Raw genomic sequence first — 17,500 nt, forward strand, 5'->3', positions numbered from 1 at the left:
AATGTTCTTGCACACACAGAAATTTGTTCTCAGCATTTAACCCAATCCATGCAGTGAAACACACATTTACACACACATCTAGTGAACACAAGGGGGCAGTGAGCACAGTGCCTGGGGAGCAGTTGGGGGTTAAGTGCCTTGCTCAATTACACTTCACTTATGACCTGCCAGCTCTGCCAGTTACCTTCTAGAAACCACAGGGGAGTGCCATGGCTCAGAGTAGACTTGCGTATTTCCCCTTAATTAGTCAAGCAAGTGTATATGATAATATTCTATGGCACCACTGCAAAGAAAGCCTTTATGGCACCTTTAATTATGCCACATATAAGTTCAAGCTTCTCCAATTCCCCTGTGTATCATTGTCCCCATTATATTTGCTCTGATTTTTGCAGTGTAGTCTTAGTCTAGTCACAGATTAATCCAGCACTTTAACTAACCAGGAAACTGAAGACCACTGAGGACCACTGAGTGAGTCCACTCTGCATTTACGGTATCTCCAGTGTCCACCCTACACCCAGTCAACCACTGACCTCCAGGATTTTACAGGGCACCCGTCTCGATTGATCCTAATCTTACACTACAGCTTTGACCCCCACGTCACTCACAAGTTATTTGTAAAGCAAATTATTTACAGCTGGCCCAAGAACAGATAAATCTTAGGAGAAGGCATGTCAGCAGAACTCTGGAAATAGAAGGAGAGAATGCCTGAACTGAATGCCTTTTGGGTTAAAGAGGGTAAAACACGCGGCCGCACATTCCACTCGCTGATGGTTTTCCACCAAATCCTTTACTGCTTTCCTGTAAATGCTTTTTTCTGCACTAATTCAAGGCCCTTCAAACACAGAGGACTTTTATTTATTAATGTCTTCATTGAAATCCACATTAAAAAACAGGTTTATATGAACATACACTGCTTCATATATTCAGCTGAATATTTACATTTTACTATCTTCTGTTTTAATATATTTATTTAAGATTGGTTTGTTTTCTTGTAGCTTGCTACTCTCATGAATCATTTACCTTCAACTAAATGCCAGAGCTCCTTTGAATTTATAACCGTCTTATCCAGTTCAGGGTCGTGGTGGGTCTGGAGCCTACCCGGAGTCATTGTGTGCAAGGCGGGAATACACCCTGAAGGGCCCGCCAGTCCTTCACAAGTGACACATTCACACCTACCGATGTGTGTCCTTGGACCATGGGAGGAAACCAGAGCACCCACGCGGACACAGCGAGAACACACCACACTCCTCACAGACAGTCACCAGGAGGAAACCCACGCAGACACAGGGAGAACACACCACACTCCTCACAGACAGTCACCCGGAGGAAACCCACGCAGACACAGGGAGAACACACCACACTCCTCACAGACAGTCACCCAGAGGAAACTCTCGCAGACACAGGGAGAACACACCACACTCCTCACAGACAGTCACCTGGAGGAAACCCACGCAGACACAGGGAGAACACACCACACTCCTCACAGACAGTCACCCAGAGGAAACTCTCGCAGACACAGGGAGAACACACCACACACCTCACAGACAGTCACCCGGAGGAAACCCACGCAGACACAGAGAGAACACACCACACGTGATTTAACCCTTTCTGTTCCTCTAGGTTAATGAGACGTTGACAGATCAGGGTTTGTTTTTTAAATACTTAAGTAATTTTACCACGGTTTTGTATTTTTCTGAATATTTTCAGATTACAGTATTTTTTACATCTTTAAAGAAAGAAATCTTCCTTCAGTTATTAATATTTATTTACTGATTCCTTTTGCGTCCGATTTGATTGTGTAAATTTAGTGACAGCTTTTATTTTTATTGAAGTATATTATGTTTTTAACAAACTTTCACCCCTAATTCTGCCCAATTAACTATGACTCCTAATCTCTCTCTCTCTCTCTTTCACACACACACTTTAAAATGGGAGGGTGAAGGCAAACACATAAAAAATGCCATAGCTTCTTCTTAAACTGCCACAAACTGACCACAACTGGACAGTACAACACATTGGAGAACTCCAGCTGCCCAGATCTGCTACACCAGCTAACAGACTAACAGACACCCACACTGGCTGGAGGAGGCCATCCCACCGAGGAACAAGGTCAATTTCTTGGATTCCTGGCTTTAGATGGCTGAGGCATCACCTGGGAACAACCAGTGATCTCCTGGTGACCCTTGCACCACATGGGAACCACACAAACTACGTAAACTAGTCACTTTTAAAATAGTTTAAGTCTGCTACATTTTAATCTGATATGCGAATCCCACTCATGATAAAGTTTTGTTTTTACTTGAGTTTCGTTCACTGTAGCGTGGCGTTCATTGGCTCTGCGCTGCTGTTCGGCGCTAAGTGGGAGGCGCCGCGGTTTCACACCCTGAGAGCCGATGTGGGCGGAGTCTCGATTGGGCGGAGGACTAATGAGTTTTGATTGACAGCAACACGAACTCACAGGGAGCCAATGAGATTTCCATCTCTCGTTGAGCGAGCGAATGGGAACTGGAAGGGGGCGGGACCTCAAGCCTCCAGCGCTCCAACGTGGGGCGAGAGTGGGATCTGAAAAAAGGAGAAAGTATAGACAGATGGGGGAGAAAAAAGGGAAAGAGAGATCCACAGGAGAGAGAGAGAGAGAGGGAGGAGAGGAGGAGTGGAAGAGGACTGTTAAACGATCGGATCTTGATAATCTGAGCGTCTGATGAAGGAGATTTCGCCGGCTGTTTGAGCGCGGGGAAAGTTTGGAGTCGCCGTTGAGCTTCAGCGACACGGAGCAGGGCTCAGAAAGCAGCGCAACGGCCGCGCAGAGTTTAAAGCAGAGACTTCGCTTAAGTTACATCTGCGAGGACGTTTTCGTGTCCTTCTGCTGGGGAAAGTTTACGTGGAGCTCCAGCAATTGTTTGTCATCTTTCGGATTGTGTTCGTAATTTGTGGAGCGTAGAAGCGAAGGTTTCCAACGCATCAGTGACTGTTCTGTTTAACGTTAAACGGTTTTAACGGCTGATTTTTCTCTTTGGACGTGGATTAACGTTAACGCACTCCGCGGCTGAAGGAAAAGCCGTTGTTTTTGGCTTGTTTTATAACGTGTTAAGGCCAAATTATCATTAAATATGAATTTATTTTGGCCTTAATAAAGTAAACCTTACCTACAAATTGGTGTTGTCTTGTTTAGGCTCATACTGAAAGGTCAAAACGCCTCAGAAGAAACTATCACGAAACTTTGTGCACTTGCGCTGTCAATTCAGGACTTATGCGTCTCCCAAAAGTGGCCCAGGAGGATTTAGTCATGTTTTTGTGCACTCACAGGACATAATGTGGGGTAAACAGCACTAAGTTTATCTGACTGTTAAAGACAAACACACTCGACGGACTCAAAGTTTGGAAAAAAATCTTTGATTTCCACACTCGCTGCTGTAACAAAATGGCGGCGCCCCCGGGTCAGACCGGCTCGGTTTTTAGCTGTTTTTTCTGCTTCTTTTTGGGTCTGGAGTTGTTCTTTACCCACGGACTGGCTTCGGAAGAGCCCTGTGCTCTTAACTGTACTTGTACCGGGGGTAGGACGGACTGCAGCGGGCTGAAACTGACCCAAATCCCCGCGGATCTACCGGAGCACACCGTGGAGCTGTAAGAGTCTCACTCTCTGTGATAGACAACACGCCAAAACAGATACGGCTTTCTCTCTCAGACACACACACATATATTCTGTTTCTCTCTCTCTCTCATCCTCTTTTTCCCTGTTTGTCTATACACTTCTCTATCACTCACACATGTCTGTCGTTCTTTCTCTCCTTTACTGTCACCCTCTTTCCCTCTTTTTCTTCACAACACTATCACCTTCCACTTTTCAACTCCTTTCATCCTTGGCACCTTCTGTCACATTCTGTTGCTCTTTTATTGTCTCTTTCTGTCTTTTTGCCGCTGTCACTTTCTCTATATTTGTCTAGCCATCTCTAAGACACATTTTTATTCTCCTATCAGTGTTACTTTTTAATTGTCACTGTTTTCTGTATTAATATTTTAAACCTCTCTCTTTCTCTCTCTCTCTAAGCATAATTTAAAAGTATTGTTATGCATCAGTGAAGGTCTAGGCCTATATCTTCTATTTTTTGAATTTCGTTTGGCCTTAGGTTCTCAAAGAGGAACACGAATCGATACAACATCATTTGGTTACCTTCATAAAATAGTTTAAAATTCAAAAAGTCGTGAGTCATGATAGACCAATCACAGCAAGGGTTTATTCCCTCATATTAGCGTTTGAGTTTGGAAATAATGGAGTTAATTATGGAAAGGGTCATCTCTTGATGTGCCACTGGGTCAGGAGATTAAAAGTTTGGCTGTGGTTTGGCTGAAACTTTTTCCTTTCCCTCCCTCCCCATGAAGCATGTTGTGACTATTGTCACGGGTTTTGCCAACTATTATTAGGTCCCGGTTTTTATTTCAGTATCAAAGCCATGGACTGAATTGGTATTAGTGTTGAGAGGAGTTTTTCCTAATACGTAAACAGTGGTGGAAGGCAAAGTGCCTTAAATATGTTTGATCAGTACTAATTATTATAATCTCATAATCACAATCACATCTCTATAAACACATACATTCATACATTCTCAGTTTTTAGATGAATATATATATATATATATATATATATATATATATATATATATATATATAAGGGTTTATTGATCAGTTTTTACAAGTATACAAGTGCACAGTGTCTATCTCTATCGTGTATATGTTACAAATATTATATAATTGGTTGAACAATTTTTTAAGGTACTTTAAAAGCCCTCGAGACCCATTTTAGTGTTGTTCATATGCCATTTCAAAGTCATCATGAACCATCTTTGCTTTTTCACAGGACTTTAAGTACTAACAAAATAACAACTATGACCCTTTAGACAATGGCTTGTTTTGGAAGGCCTGCTTTAAGTAAGAAATAAACTACTGTTTCTAAAGAGATTCCTCCAGAGGAGCTTGAGCGTATCTGACTTAGATGAGTAAATAAAGAGAGGAAAAGTGGTGGGATTTGAGGGTTCTCTTGAAGGTAGCAATTTCACACTTGGTTGACAGGCAGCCTGTCTGAGGCCGCAGAGATTAGCCTGAAAATAGTTCTTTTTTTTTTCCTCATGAAGGTAACCTCAACCTCAAAATGATTTTTTGAAGCTGGTCCAGTTTGAGCAGAAAAATACTAAAACTTAAATACGTCTCCTTTCATTGTTTATGTTTTATGGAAAATTTTATGACCGTCTCTCCACCTAAATTTCGTCGCGAGTGTATTATTTTACAGTCGCCTGTTTCTGCAGTCTAGACCAATTCACTCTCTCTCTTATCGGCTTTTGTGTTTCTTTTCCAGCAGCTGAGGTTTTAACAGCCGCAGTCGGATTGTTTTCAAAGGCAATGGTTTTACGGCTTGGTATTATCTGCCAAACACCTCGACGGCTGGTTTCGACACCGCTGAAGATGGCCCTCTTTTGTCGGCAGATACGGCACAAAAAGAAGGTTCAGTGTTTTTTGTCAAAGCGGAGGGATTAGTCGATGGTTATCATAAACCAGTTTCAAGAAGGAAGCGACATTAATTGAAGTGGAGCGTTATCTCATACTTGTATGTTTTTCATATCGCTATCACCAGGGGCATTGTGTCTGAATTTTAATCTGCGACCTGTAGTGGGTCATATCTCGCTGAATCTTATTGGAGTTTGAAAGGTAGACGTTTGGGAATGGAAGTAGGCCTATGTGTCTTTTTTGTTTCCTTGAAGTGAATAGGAAGGTCATGGCTGGGAGCGTAGTGAAGTTGCCCTTCTGTTCTTCTTGGAACATACCTTAGTTTCTTTCACTCCATTAAATGACTGCATGTCAAACACAGAAGGCTGTTTGTGTAGTAGCCTACTTATTACAGAGAGTACAGCTGGAAACCAATCATAGCTAATGTTGCAAAGCTGTTAATTTTATATGAGCCTTTACTTTATAAACGTTTTTGCCTCTTGCACCAAATACCTGTGTGTTGGTCAGTTTAGCTGGAATTCAGATGCTTAAGCAACTGCCCATTGACTTGTATTTTGCATGGTTTGTGTCAGCGGCTTTTCAGTTCTTTTCTGGGAATTCTGGGAGGAATCTGGGAATTGTGTTGAAAGCGTGGTCTGTGGTAATTGGCCGTGTGCTACAGATGCAGCAGATGGAGATTAGGTTGAAATATGTTGGTCTATTTCGTATAAATGTCACGATTAAGGTTTAGATGAATGATAGGAGAGTGTAGCGGGAGAGTGAGTAAATTGTTGGGATGGTTTCCACAATAGAAATGAATAGGAGGAGGATTTAGAGTTAATATATCGCTATTATTGCTTATTCTATGATAATTATGTTGTTATTATTAACACTGAGTACTGTACTTATGGTGTAATTAAGAACATGTTTGGTGCTTTTGAATTAGACCTTGTTAATTCTTCGTTATTAAAAGTAAACCTGTTGCTTACACAATGAGTGGGCTAGTCCAGGTTAAGAATCTCAGTTTTGCTCATTGGGTGCGTCAGGCATGACTGAATATGAATCATATAAACCTGAAAGAGCCGTTTTGGTACACGGAGTGTAAGAGGAATGGAGGAAATTACTCCATGCCGTTGAGTCTATAGTATTATGAACTGTGTGGATTCAAAATAATGGAGCATTGCCATAAACACGAGTTTATAACTTCTCATAAAGAATGGATCTATAGGAAGGAGTCAGTGCACCCAAGATCAGCTCCTCTCTAAACGCTTCATCCATGTGGGCCCTGTTGAACTTGCAATGAAAGGACCCATGGTCTGAAGTGTGTTCGATGTGGCATTAGATTCCCTCAGTGGTTTGGCATTAAATCAATTAACTCACAAACATACATTGCATCACTCCCTCGAGCTGGAGCTTAGGAGGGATACGGTGTCTAATCATAGATACGCATCATCTCGGCTTTCATTGTTTGTCATTCAGTTTTGTATTTAAGATGTAGACCTTGATTTCGTAATTGATTCCTTTCCTCTGAAGTACACAACCTGTATTTTTTGTATTTAAAGGAACATTAGGTAGTATTTTTACTTTAAAATGACAGCTTCAAAATCATTGTGATGCTTCACTGAGCTGTAAAAGGGAGAATAGACTCTCTGTTTTTGCTACTCCAAGCTCAGCCCTGCGGGAAATGTACTGTGTAATTTTTGGAGGAGGGTAGGATAGCACCCCACCTCCAATTTGATTTCATGACAGTGTTGTAAGAGTGAATAATAATAATAACGTGCAGTTATTAGTCATTGTACAATGCACAAAGAAATGTGTCCTCTGCATTTAACCCATTTGTGGCTGTGAACACACGCCCAGAGCGGCGGACTACATTCTGCACCTGTAGGGGGACCAAATCAAACTTAGGGTTCCTTTAATGAATGTTTAATAATATTCATAGGATATTAGCTTCTTATCATAAAAGAGGTTGCCTTGTGTAAGTTAGCTCCTAATTTTCTCATTTTTACTCTTTGACTTTCAAACAACGACAAGGCTGTAGGTGTCATTTTGGCATTCACCCGACGTCCATCAATCGTGCAGAGAAAACCGTCAGAGACCTGGACGGTCGACGGACATGCTCTGTGTGAAAAATCACGCCTTAATACCTTCCAGTTGTCTAAATAGTTTTCCTGTTCTGCCTGGGGTTTAGGGCTCCCCAGTGACCAGTGGGGACCGCGATGGACCGTGGTGGTGGGCTGTGGTGCAGAAAAGCAGCCCGGTGTTGGTGGGTTTTGAGGGGTGGGTTTGGGAGTTTAGCTTAAAACCTTGATTAAGATGTGAGACGTGTGGAAAGAGCAAGGATGGCTGCCGGGTCATTTAGGGAGAAGGGTTGTATCGTGAAAGTGAACAGAAGGCGAGTGGGAATGAGTCCATGTGTATGGGCTTTGGACTGTTATTGTTATATGATTATTGAAGGCATGCATCACTTAGTTGCGCCCCGTAAACCAGTCTGTTATTATTTTTGATCTCCACCGGTGAGAGACATTAATATTGCTTTAGCTAACGTGGATGACATTGTGTAGCTCAGTGTCGTCGAGACACAGAGGGAAAAAAACATCCAATTTGTCTGTCTCCTCCATAATCCCTTTCCATTTGTTCCTTCAAACTCCCCCTTTAGATGATGTGGATAGGTGTGTGAGAGGGTGAAAGAAAGGAGTGCTTTGCTGTCCTCAGGCATCCAGGGCCAGCGGATGAAAGGACACTATGCTAATAGAGCTGTGAGTGACTCATACACACTGCAGGGCGCAAAGAATGGAGCTTTAGTCTCGGCTCCTCCGCCCCTCACTCCCAAGCAGCCTACAGGTCCTGACCTCTGACCCCCAGCGCCACACTGTGTGGTTTTGTGAGCTAAGAGGCCAGTGATTTGGGTGTGTGTGTGTGTGTGTGTGTGTGTGTCCGTCCTTTCAGAGGTGTTGGTAAACAACCTAACAGAATTTTCTCACCCACAGGAATGGGGTTTTGCATCTGTGTGTATGTTTGTGCATCTGTGTGTGTGTGTATGTGTGTGTGTAGGAATGTGGGGGGGCTCAGTGGTTTAGGGTCCTCTTCCGTGCTTTCCAGAATTCCTAATTAAAGTGTGAAGGACTACGTCATTGCTTGCTGTTAGGGCTGGGGTGGAGGGTTATATTCGGGGCTGATGGATGTGAGAATTTTTTCATTGACACAGAATGTAAGGCATTATATAATTCCAGCGCTTATCTCTCTCTTGGTACCAGTTCCATACCATTTTTTTCAGGAATCAGCAAAAAAAACCAACATTTTATTATTTTTTTTCTCTCTTCAATTTAAAAGATAATTTTATCTTTCCATTATTTGGGTCTCAAACAGCCAATTAACAGCGTTGTTAGTGGGTAGCTCATCACGCTTGGAGGAGAACACTAACTGCAAGTTCTCGGTTACCCAATGGCTACATTGGCTAGCATCATGCTGAGCCGTGGATGTTTGAGCGGTTCTCTGTGCCAGATTAATGCAGAGATGTAGTGCAGTGCATATGACACTGGGAGAAATCATCAGAAGTTCAAATAGACTGTCCTCAGCTTTTCTTAAAATATCTAGTCCGTATTTTCACACCATGCTAATATACAAAACAAGCAGCCATTTATGTGTCACGGCTGTGGCATGTGCTTGCCTAATATTTGTTTATGAAGCTGTGGTTTGCGCTGTGGTATGCTAATAACTGTATTTTTAACCACTTTAAACCCTAGACTTATAATTCTGTTATTATTTGCATGTCTTATCATTTAATAACAGCCACTGTAAACTGTTCAGTAACTACTATGAAAGTAGTAAGTAGCTAGAAGATGAGGTTATAGGCACCAGTAGTTAATTTCCATAGCTCCAGCTTAATCCATGTATAATCTATGTCTTTTATTAATCTAAATGGTTCTGGTTCTGGCATTACAGCTGTGGCTCACTGTCCCGATGCCTAGTGCTGGAAAGAAATGTACAAACCGGTTTAATCCAGGTGTGCTCTGTAACTTAAAGGTGTGCAGAATATCCACTCTTTCACCTACAACAGAAATGTGGCTTCAGATAAAAGATTATAATGCACTTTATTATTATGCACTTTTGGTAGAACTTCACTGAACTTATAGTATGCTTTGTTTACCGCGGAAAACCACAGCTTCTAAGCTTTAAAAGGGTGCAGGTTAAGTCTGATCAGTCATGTTTGGAGACTAATTTGAATGTAAATTAGTCACCATGAGTGTGTGAAGTAGAAACTAATCAACCCCAGGCATTACACTTGTGTTTTGGTTAGAATTAGCACTTTTCACTTTTCACTAAAGCCAAACAACAACAAGGGATCAGGACGGAAACTAAGCAGCGTTCAGAACCCATTTCTTTAAAGAAAATTTTTTCAGCCCCCCTCCCTGCCCCATTCTTTTGTTTTAAGAGAGTGTCTACAAAGTGAGCTTGATGGATGAATCATCTGTGAATTCTGTACATCTGGTAAGAGTTTGGAGATCTGGAAAAGGCATTAGGAGGAGGGGGAAAAAAAGAGTGAAAGAAAAGGGGGCTGGAACAAAAACGAGAGTTGGAGAGGATTGAGCCTTGTGGAACACCCCCAGCAAGCAAGGTCTCGAGAGCAAGAAAATCACCACCGCTCAGTGCTTTGACCATGCGCCGACCCTGTCAGCTTTCACAGGGAGTTATGGACAAATGCTAAGCTTATTTAGACATTTCTCAGAAAAGAAGGGGTTCGTTTATTTTTTTTTATTTTACTTTTTGAATATCATTTATGGGTCGTCACTATTGGAAAGAAACAAAATATCTCCAAACCACCAACAACAGCTTTGCTGGAGCAATGTCTGAAGGCAGTTTGTAGGAAAGTGAAGTTCGGCTCTTTGACCTTTGTGATATTTCCCCGCTAGTTTTTATTCCTCCAGCTTGGCTCCAACACTTCTGTTCTCAGTGTGAATGCTTACACTGTAAACAAACTACCATACTGTGGATGGGCTGAATACTCGCTAATGCCTGCCCCCTAAACTCAGGCTAATGACTGTATGCATGAGTGTGTAATCCCTGTTCTTCTGCAAACACACACCTGTGGAACAGCATCCTGTTGTATAAGCCCGACGTCTAGAATCTAAGCCGAAAGTTAAACATATAAGCCAGAACACAAGCCTGATGTGTGGAATATAAGCTTGACGCTTACATTTAAGATAGAATTTAAGCCTGAATTTTATAATAAATGCTCGGAGATTAACAGATTAGCTTTAAGTTTGCAAGAGCATCCATCTGGACTATTACCCTGTTTGGAAACCAGGACATAAATCTGACGTTTGGAGTGTAATTCAGAATATAAGACTGAGAATATAGGCTTGAATAATGACACTGTTTTTCTGTGTGCATAATGAACCATGGGAGAAGGCGGAGGGCTTCTAATGAGCACTCACCACGGAACTGCGCTCATTATCTGTAAATCCTCCAAAGCCTTACGTTTTTCTTTGCCTTCGAATAATAAAATGATTACCAACTTTAAAGGAATGAAAAAAAAAAAAACTCATGTAATCAAGCTTGATTTGTGTGTGTGTGTTTCTGTGGCTGGCGTCTGTGTGACTCCGGTTCACTTTGTGCCCAAGGCTAGTAGAGACCCTTTGCTGCCCATTGCTCTGTGAGTGTGTGTGTGTGTGTGTGTGTGTGTGTGACTTGGTTTATTCAGCAGTGCAGCACATGTGTCCAAGATGTGACTTTACACAGCCTCAGATAAACCAATGAGGGGGAAAACAGGGAGTCTGCATCTATCATAGGCTGTTTACCCTTTATTCCCAGAACATCTGCTGTGGACACGTCCTCCACGTTGTCTCCCCGTCGTCTTAAATACTTCACATTTAAATAGAGATATTAAACTTCTCTATGTTCCATGTGCTGTCACTCATTATTTTCCGTCTCAAAATGGATCTTCGGGTTTGTAGTTTGTCTGAGAAAATAATGAGTGAAGTTCAGCCTGAAACGTGTCTAAATATATTACTGCAGACAGGGCGGCGCCGTGGAGCAGACAGAGCTCCTGGGGTTGAGCCTCACCTTGGGTCACTGTATATGAGGGGTTTGGTGTGTTCTCCCTGTGTCTGCGTGGGTTTCGAATATATGTGGTAGATGGATTGGTTGTGCAGATTTGTCCATCGTTCACACGTGTGAGTGACTGGGTGAATGTGTGAGTGACAGGGTGAATATGTGAAACTGTCCACATGTTTGAGTCTGTGAGTGACTGGGTGAGTGTGTGAAACTGTCCACAGGTGTGAGTTTGTGAGTGACTGGGTGAGTGTGTGACATTCTCCACCGGTGTGAGTGTGTGAGTGACTGGGTGAGTGTGTGAAACTGTCCACAGGTGTGAGTGTGTGAGTGACTGTGTGTGAAATCAACCACAGATATAAGTGAACGGGTGATTGTTTGAGTGAATGGGTGAATGTCTGAAGCCCTGTGACGGACTAGTGTCGCGTCCAGTGTGTGTTTCTGCCAGTGATTCCACATGGGCTCAGGACTCACTAAGACCCTTCTGAGGATGAATTGTTTATAGAAGATGAATGGATGAATGAACGAGTAAATTAACATTATCCTGATAGTTTGAGGTTGCAGGCAGCTGGACAGTATACATTTTACTCAGCGCCAGTTGGTGTTAACTTCATCAGCCTTTATAACAGATCTCCAGCGCATGACAAAACAAATGAAAATGTTTTGGAGATTTGACTCGTTTTGCAGCAGGAAAAAAAATGATGCTGATGTGATGTTGGACTGAGCTTCACTAAGTGTGTTGTACAGTAATGAGCACTTTCTGGATGCGGAATTGCTCTCCGTATTGTAATACATTGGGTTTTCACAGGGGAGAGCCCCACTGCTGCTGTAATTCAGGCCCAAAGTAAACGTAATCTGGCCTCATGAAACCAGGCCAGCTGTGACTATGTACATTGTAATCACCACAGTGTACGTTATAATCATTTCTGACAGTAGGGTTATGTGGTCATGTCCAGTTCTGGATCTGTCAGGGACTCGTTCGCATCAGCGATGTTTGGTCTGTGGGAGAAAGTGCTTGGATTCGCTATCAGTGCTGTTGCTGGGCTGTAAAAGCTCTTTATGACAGGAAAGTGAGCGAAAGAGGGATGGTGAGAGAGAGAGAGAGAGAGAGAGAGAGAGGCTGGTGGCTATCCTCTAGCGTCCGGCTGGGACAGTAGGGTTATTCTTTGACTAGTTTATGGCTCCCTGAAAGGAGCCGCATTAAAGAAGCCTCTGTGCCCCAGCCACAATCATAAAGAAGCATCGTTGACATCACTTCACACTTCCAAAGAGCGAAGTTCACACTCGGCCCATCAAAGATAAAGATAAACCTGATAAGGAGCCGTCTCTCCACCGCAGCATCAATCACGCAGCTGCTCCTGAGGGAGGAGAGGAAAATGACTTCACTGTCTAGGTCTTTTTCTTTCTCTCGCTCTCTCTCCCTCTTTTCGCCTCTTTATTCTGAGGATTGTGACATTATACACGAGGAGAGGATGGAACAGTTTGATGATGAGGCTGCTGCGGGGTTAAGGGGGGTACGTTATAGAAGTCAGAATACATCAAAATAACAATAATCTTTTGTGGCGTTTGCATTAAATCTTTGTCTTCCTTTCTCTTTTTCCTCTTGTGTTTCTGGATTAAAACTAGTTTTTTGTCTTTTTTTCTTTTCTTTTTAATTGACTTTGTTGGCTGTTGCTCTCTTTTATTTCAGCCCTCTATTCATTTTCTCACATTTTTGTTCCGTCCATTTGTCTTTCTGTCTGACATTTTTTTTCTTTCCTTTCTTTTAGTCTTTCCTCAGGGTCTTTTTACCTCTTTAGTCATTTTCCAAATGAGCTTGACCTCTGAGAGCAGTGAAAACACCCCATCCCCCCTCCTCCCTGTCTCTCTTTTCCTTACGTAGGAAGTCATTGGTCATTTGTCCTCAGTCTTCTGGAAGAGAAGAAATAAGGTAGCCATCATCCAGATTAGTCTGCATCAGTCTCTTGCTTATTTTGGACAGCAGTGTGGCCTGTAAACTGACCAGAGGGGCTCAGCAGTTAGAGTGGTGGTGGACCAGCCTGGCAGCTGAAGTGCAAAACTAAAGCAACGTCAGACACTGAGCACTATCCCAGATAGGAAGAGTAATGGGTCCAAATGTGGCACGTGTGCGATTCTCTTTTATGGCCCACATTTGGCCTGGAATGATGGCTTTTACTCAGGGTAAGACTGGCCGCCTCTACACAGACCCAGCCCCGCCTTATATGGACCTGATGACTATATTTGGACCATGTCTGGCCCAGGCAACACGTCCCATAACACTAGTCAAGCCCGGCTCCTGGCATTTGGCGCAAATCCGGCCCAAACAACACTTGCTTGGGAGGTAACTGAGCCGGACGTTAATCAACTGCAGTTGATCCTAAAGAAAGTATTATTGATTAAACGGGTTTGCCAAACTATCCCTTTAACTCCATCACCTCAGACTGTACCTTAGGCCTAGCCAAGACACTTTTGGATGTTAGCGCAGGTTGACATGGTCCTGATCACTCTCAGGCCAGCAGGTGAGAGGCAGAATGTCTTTGTTGTATCTGTTCAACCCTGGTTCACCTGGGTCTGATAGAACCTTCAGTACAAAGTGTGTTTGGAGCTTGCGATGCATTTATTGCCAGTTCTATTGGTTCTGAAAGCTCTCCCCATCGCTTCAAAGTCTCAAACTTTACTGTTTAGACGGGTAGTCATGTTCAATAAGCTGCAGAGCTTTGATCACACGCTTCTACAGTCGTTGAGCGAATCCATTTCCTATGACTTGGCGTTCTCCATCGGTGAAGAGAAAGAATGAGCTGTTTTCACTGAGTAAATATTCACTGATAAACTTTACCACTATGTTTTCATGACTGCTGTACAGCTGCACTGGCTTTAACCTTGTGTAGTTGTCGTATTCATTCACTCACCTGAGTCCAGCTTGTTACCTCAAGACTAATCTAATTTAATTCTAGTTGATTTTGTGCAGTATTTGTGTATTTAGTATGGTTATTACCAATGTAATTATTTTTACACTTATTTATCTCACATTAACAGAGCACACAGGGGGCAGTAGTGGCCTAAAGTGGGCTTTGGACTTTTGGGAATCTTGGTTCAATCACCTCAACCAGCAGAAAAACTGGAGGGGGAGTGGAGGAACAGCACTGTCTCCTCCCTCAACCTCTACCACTGAATTGAATCAGATCTGTCACAATAGTCATTTTATTTGTTTGTAATAAATAGTGCCAGAAATAACAACATGATTGTCATGTTTAGACACTTTTATAAAGTGTTATAGACACTGATATAAAGATAATAGCATAACAATGCAATTTCAACCATTTAAAGAGTGTACTTTTAGCAAAAGTTTTTTATTAAAAATATACAGACACAGGGATTTGAATCTAAACAATGTTTAAATATTCTAAATAAATAATACAAATACAAGAGAACAGAACAGAGCGAGTGGCTAAAATATGTTGGTGACATTCATTCTTTTGTAAACAAACATGCCAGGAAACCATTTTAAGGTCAGCAAAAATTATTGATGTAATGTCCATATATTGTACGATAAATCAATAATGTAATTATCGTGACAGCCTTAGGAGGAGGTCAAACGTCAAAACAGATTTTGACTTCACGTTCATTAGAAGACGTTTGGAGGTCAAGCTTAGTGACCATTCATTCAGGTTCCCACCATTGCCTTCCATTCAGACCCACTCTGTGGACAAAATGTTTCCGACAGAGATATCATTGATGTTGCGGATGTAGACTAATACACACCCAGGTTAGATAAGCAAGTTCACTTGATAAAACGGAGCTCTGAGTGAAATGCAGGCACAGTCAGGCCCTGGCTGCTCTGAGATCAGCCGACGGCGGTTGCGACAGCCTCGTGAGTTATGGCCCTGGGGTTAAGCAGTAGGTGTGAAAGTTAACGTTATCTGATAAGATAAAGTGGCTGAAATACGACTGGGTGACCAGGGCGGACCAAATCAAAGTTATATAAACACTCCCTCCCTTCCCCTCGCCGGCCCCTGAGAGGTACCTGGAGGCCCTGGCCCTTTAAGCAGTAAACTGCCTCTGATGGTAGATACTGGCTTAGAGGCGGAAAGCAGCAGCGAAGGAGGCTTGTTCTGGGTGTAACTCTGAGAACCTGTCTTTATTCTCTGGCTATTTTGGGGTGTACTTAAATCAATAATTCAATAAAATCAATAAAAAAAGGACAATAATTCAGTGCCGATATATATCGCAATATAAAATGTTTCAATTACAATTATATGATTTTTAAACATGTTTTCAAGATGCATTATTCACAGGGCACTTTATAATTACTTTATGGATTCACATGGGTTTTATACTGTTCATATTCATTGATTCATTCATTATCTGTAAGCGCTTATCCGGTTCAGGGTCGCGGTGGGTCCAGAGCCTACCTGGAATCATTGGGCGCAAGGCAGAAATACACCCCGTAGGTGTATTCACAGGGCAACACAGACACACACACACATTCACTCACACCTGAGGACACTTTTGAGTCACCAGTCCACCCACCAACATGTGTTTTTGGACTCACAGACAGTCACCCAGAGGAAACCCATGCAGACACAGAGAGAACACACCACACTCCTCACAGACAGTCACCCGGAGGAAACCCACGCAGACACAGGGAGAACACACCACACTCCTCACAGACAGTCACCTGGAGCGGGAATCGAACCCACAACCTCCAGGTCCCTGGAGCTGTGTGACTGCGACACCTACCTGCTGCACCACCGTGCCGCCCCTACTGTTCATATGAATATTGATATTATATAATATCATAGGATATAATTAAGACATAATGAGCATAACACACGCTCATTGTTACTGCAGCGCTGAGAATAATTCAACAATGGTCCTGTCGGGGTCCTGATCATTGAAGAGCAGGGTGAAGTGAGGATAAGAAGGTATGCAGAGCCACAGATGGACGACACTCTGTATATATATAAATACTTCACTGTTGGGTCAAAGCCCCAAATCATTAATTTGTAGATCACCACTTAAGGATTGCTAGCCACAATTCTATTTTTGACTTGCAGTCATTGACTAGTCTTCTGTTCCTGGATCAGGTTTTCAGATCAAGTTTATTTTGGCTGACTTGCTGTTGACTAAATACGTTTCGAAGGCAATGTTCTTATGCAGGGAATTGAACAGGCAGAATCAAGCTTACAATGCAAATAGCAGGATCCGGTTCAAGACTATAAAAATGAATTACGACGATCTTACTGCTGGCTGTTTACATAGTACAGAGAGTTTTAATTGAAAATCCAGAGCTACGTTTAAAATAAAAGTAATAAACCTCACCACAAAGATTTGCGCGAACCTCACAGGTGAAGCAGGGGGGCCTCCTGTACTAAATCAGCTTCTTAAGCTTCTCTTAGGCCAGCGTCTGTGAAGGATATGTGACACCGCTGGTTTGTTCGTTGCTCCAGAACAGAGGCTCTTTGAGTGAAGGCCCTTCTCCACTCGGCCTTCATCGAGGCCGGCTTTAGCAGCGAGCAGCTTGTCCTACATTCGCGCTGATCAGTGTCGCAGATTAACCATGACTGACTCTCTTTTTTCCCCCCTTCTTTTTTTTTGCCCCTTTTCCTTCCTCTCTTTCTGTCATCGGCATCCGTGGCCCCCGGCGAAGTATTCGAGGGAAGCCCTGTGATTTTTCACTTTGCTTTAGCGCGATTAAGTAATTGGTTTCTGTAACAGGAACAGCAGTTTAACGCCTCGGCCCACAATGGCAGGCGTATGATTATAATGCGCCGCCTTGTCAAAGTGCTGCCTCGGGGGCAGATCAGCCTCGGCTATTATCTTCACACACACAAACACTGTGGCTGAACCTCTAATAGCTCCCTACTCACTAGGTAGTGAACAAGACATGAAAATACATGAAATAACAGCTTCTACACTCAAAGCAAACTCTGACTTCACTTGTGTCTATTGGGCAGTCTCGCTGTAT

At 42.7% G+C, this 17,500-nt stretch overlaps 1 protein-coding gene across 1 annotated transcript in view; it reads left to right on the forward strand.

Moving 5' to 3' along the window:
- Window positions 1–2,600: 2,600 nt before the first annotated feature.
- lrig1 (leucine-rich repeats and immunoglobulin-like domains 1) overlaps window positions 2,601–17,500 on the forward strand; it is a 49,279-nt gene continuing 34,379 nt past the window's right edge. Inside the window, exon 1 of the mRNA XM_066671468.1 lies at window positions 2,601–3,624. Coding sequence (XP_066527565.1) covers window positions 3,422–3,624 — 203 coding nt within the window. The 5' untranslated portion in view covers window positions 2,601–3,421. The remainder of the gene's footprint in view (window positions 3,625–17,500) is intronic.

The sequence above is a fragment of the Hoplias malabaricus genome, chromosome 5, assembly GCF_029633855.1.
Source record: "Hoplias malabaricus isolate fHopMal1 chromosome 5, fHopMal1.hap1, whole genome shotgun sequence".
NCBI classification, from domain to species: Eukaryota; Metazoa; Chordata; class Actinopteri; order Characiformes; family Erythrinidae; genus Hoplias; species Hoplias malabaricus.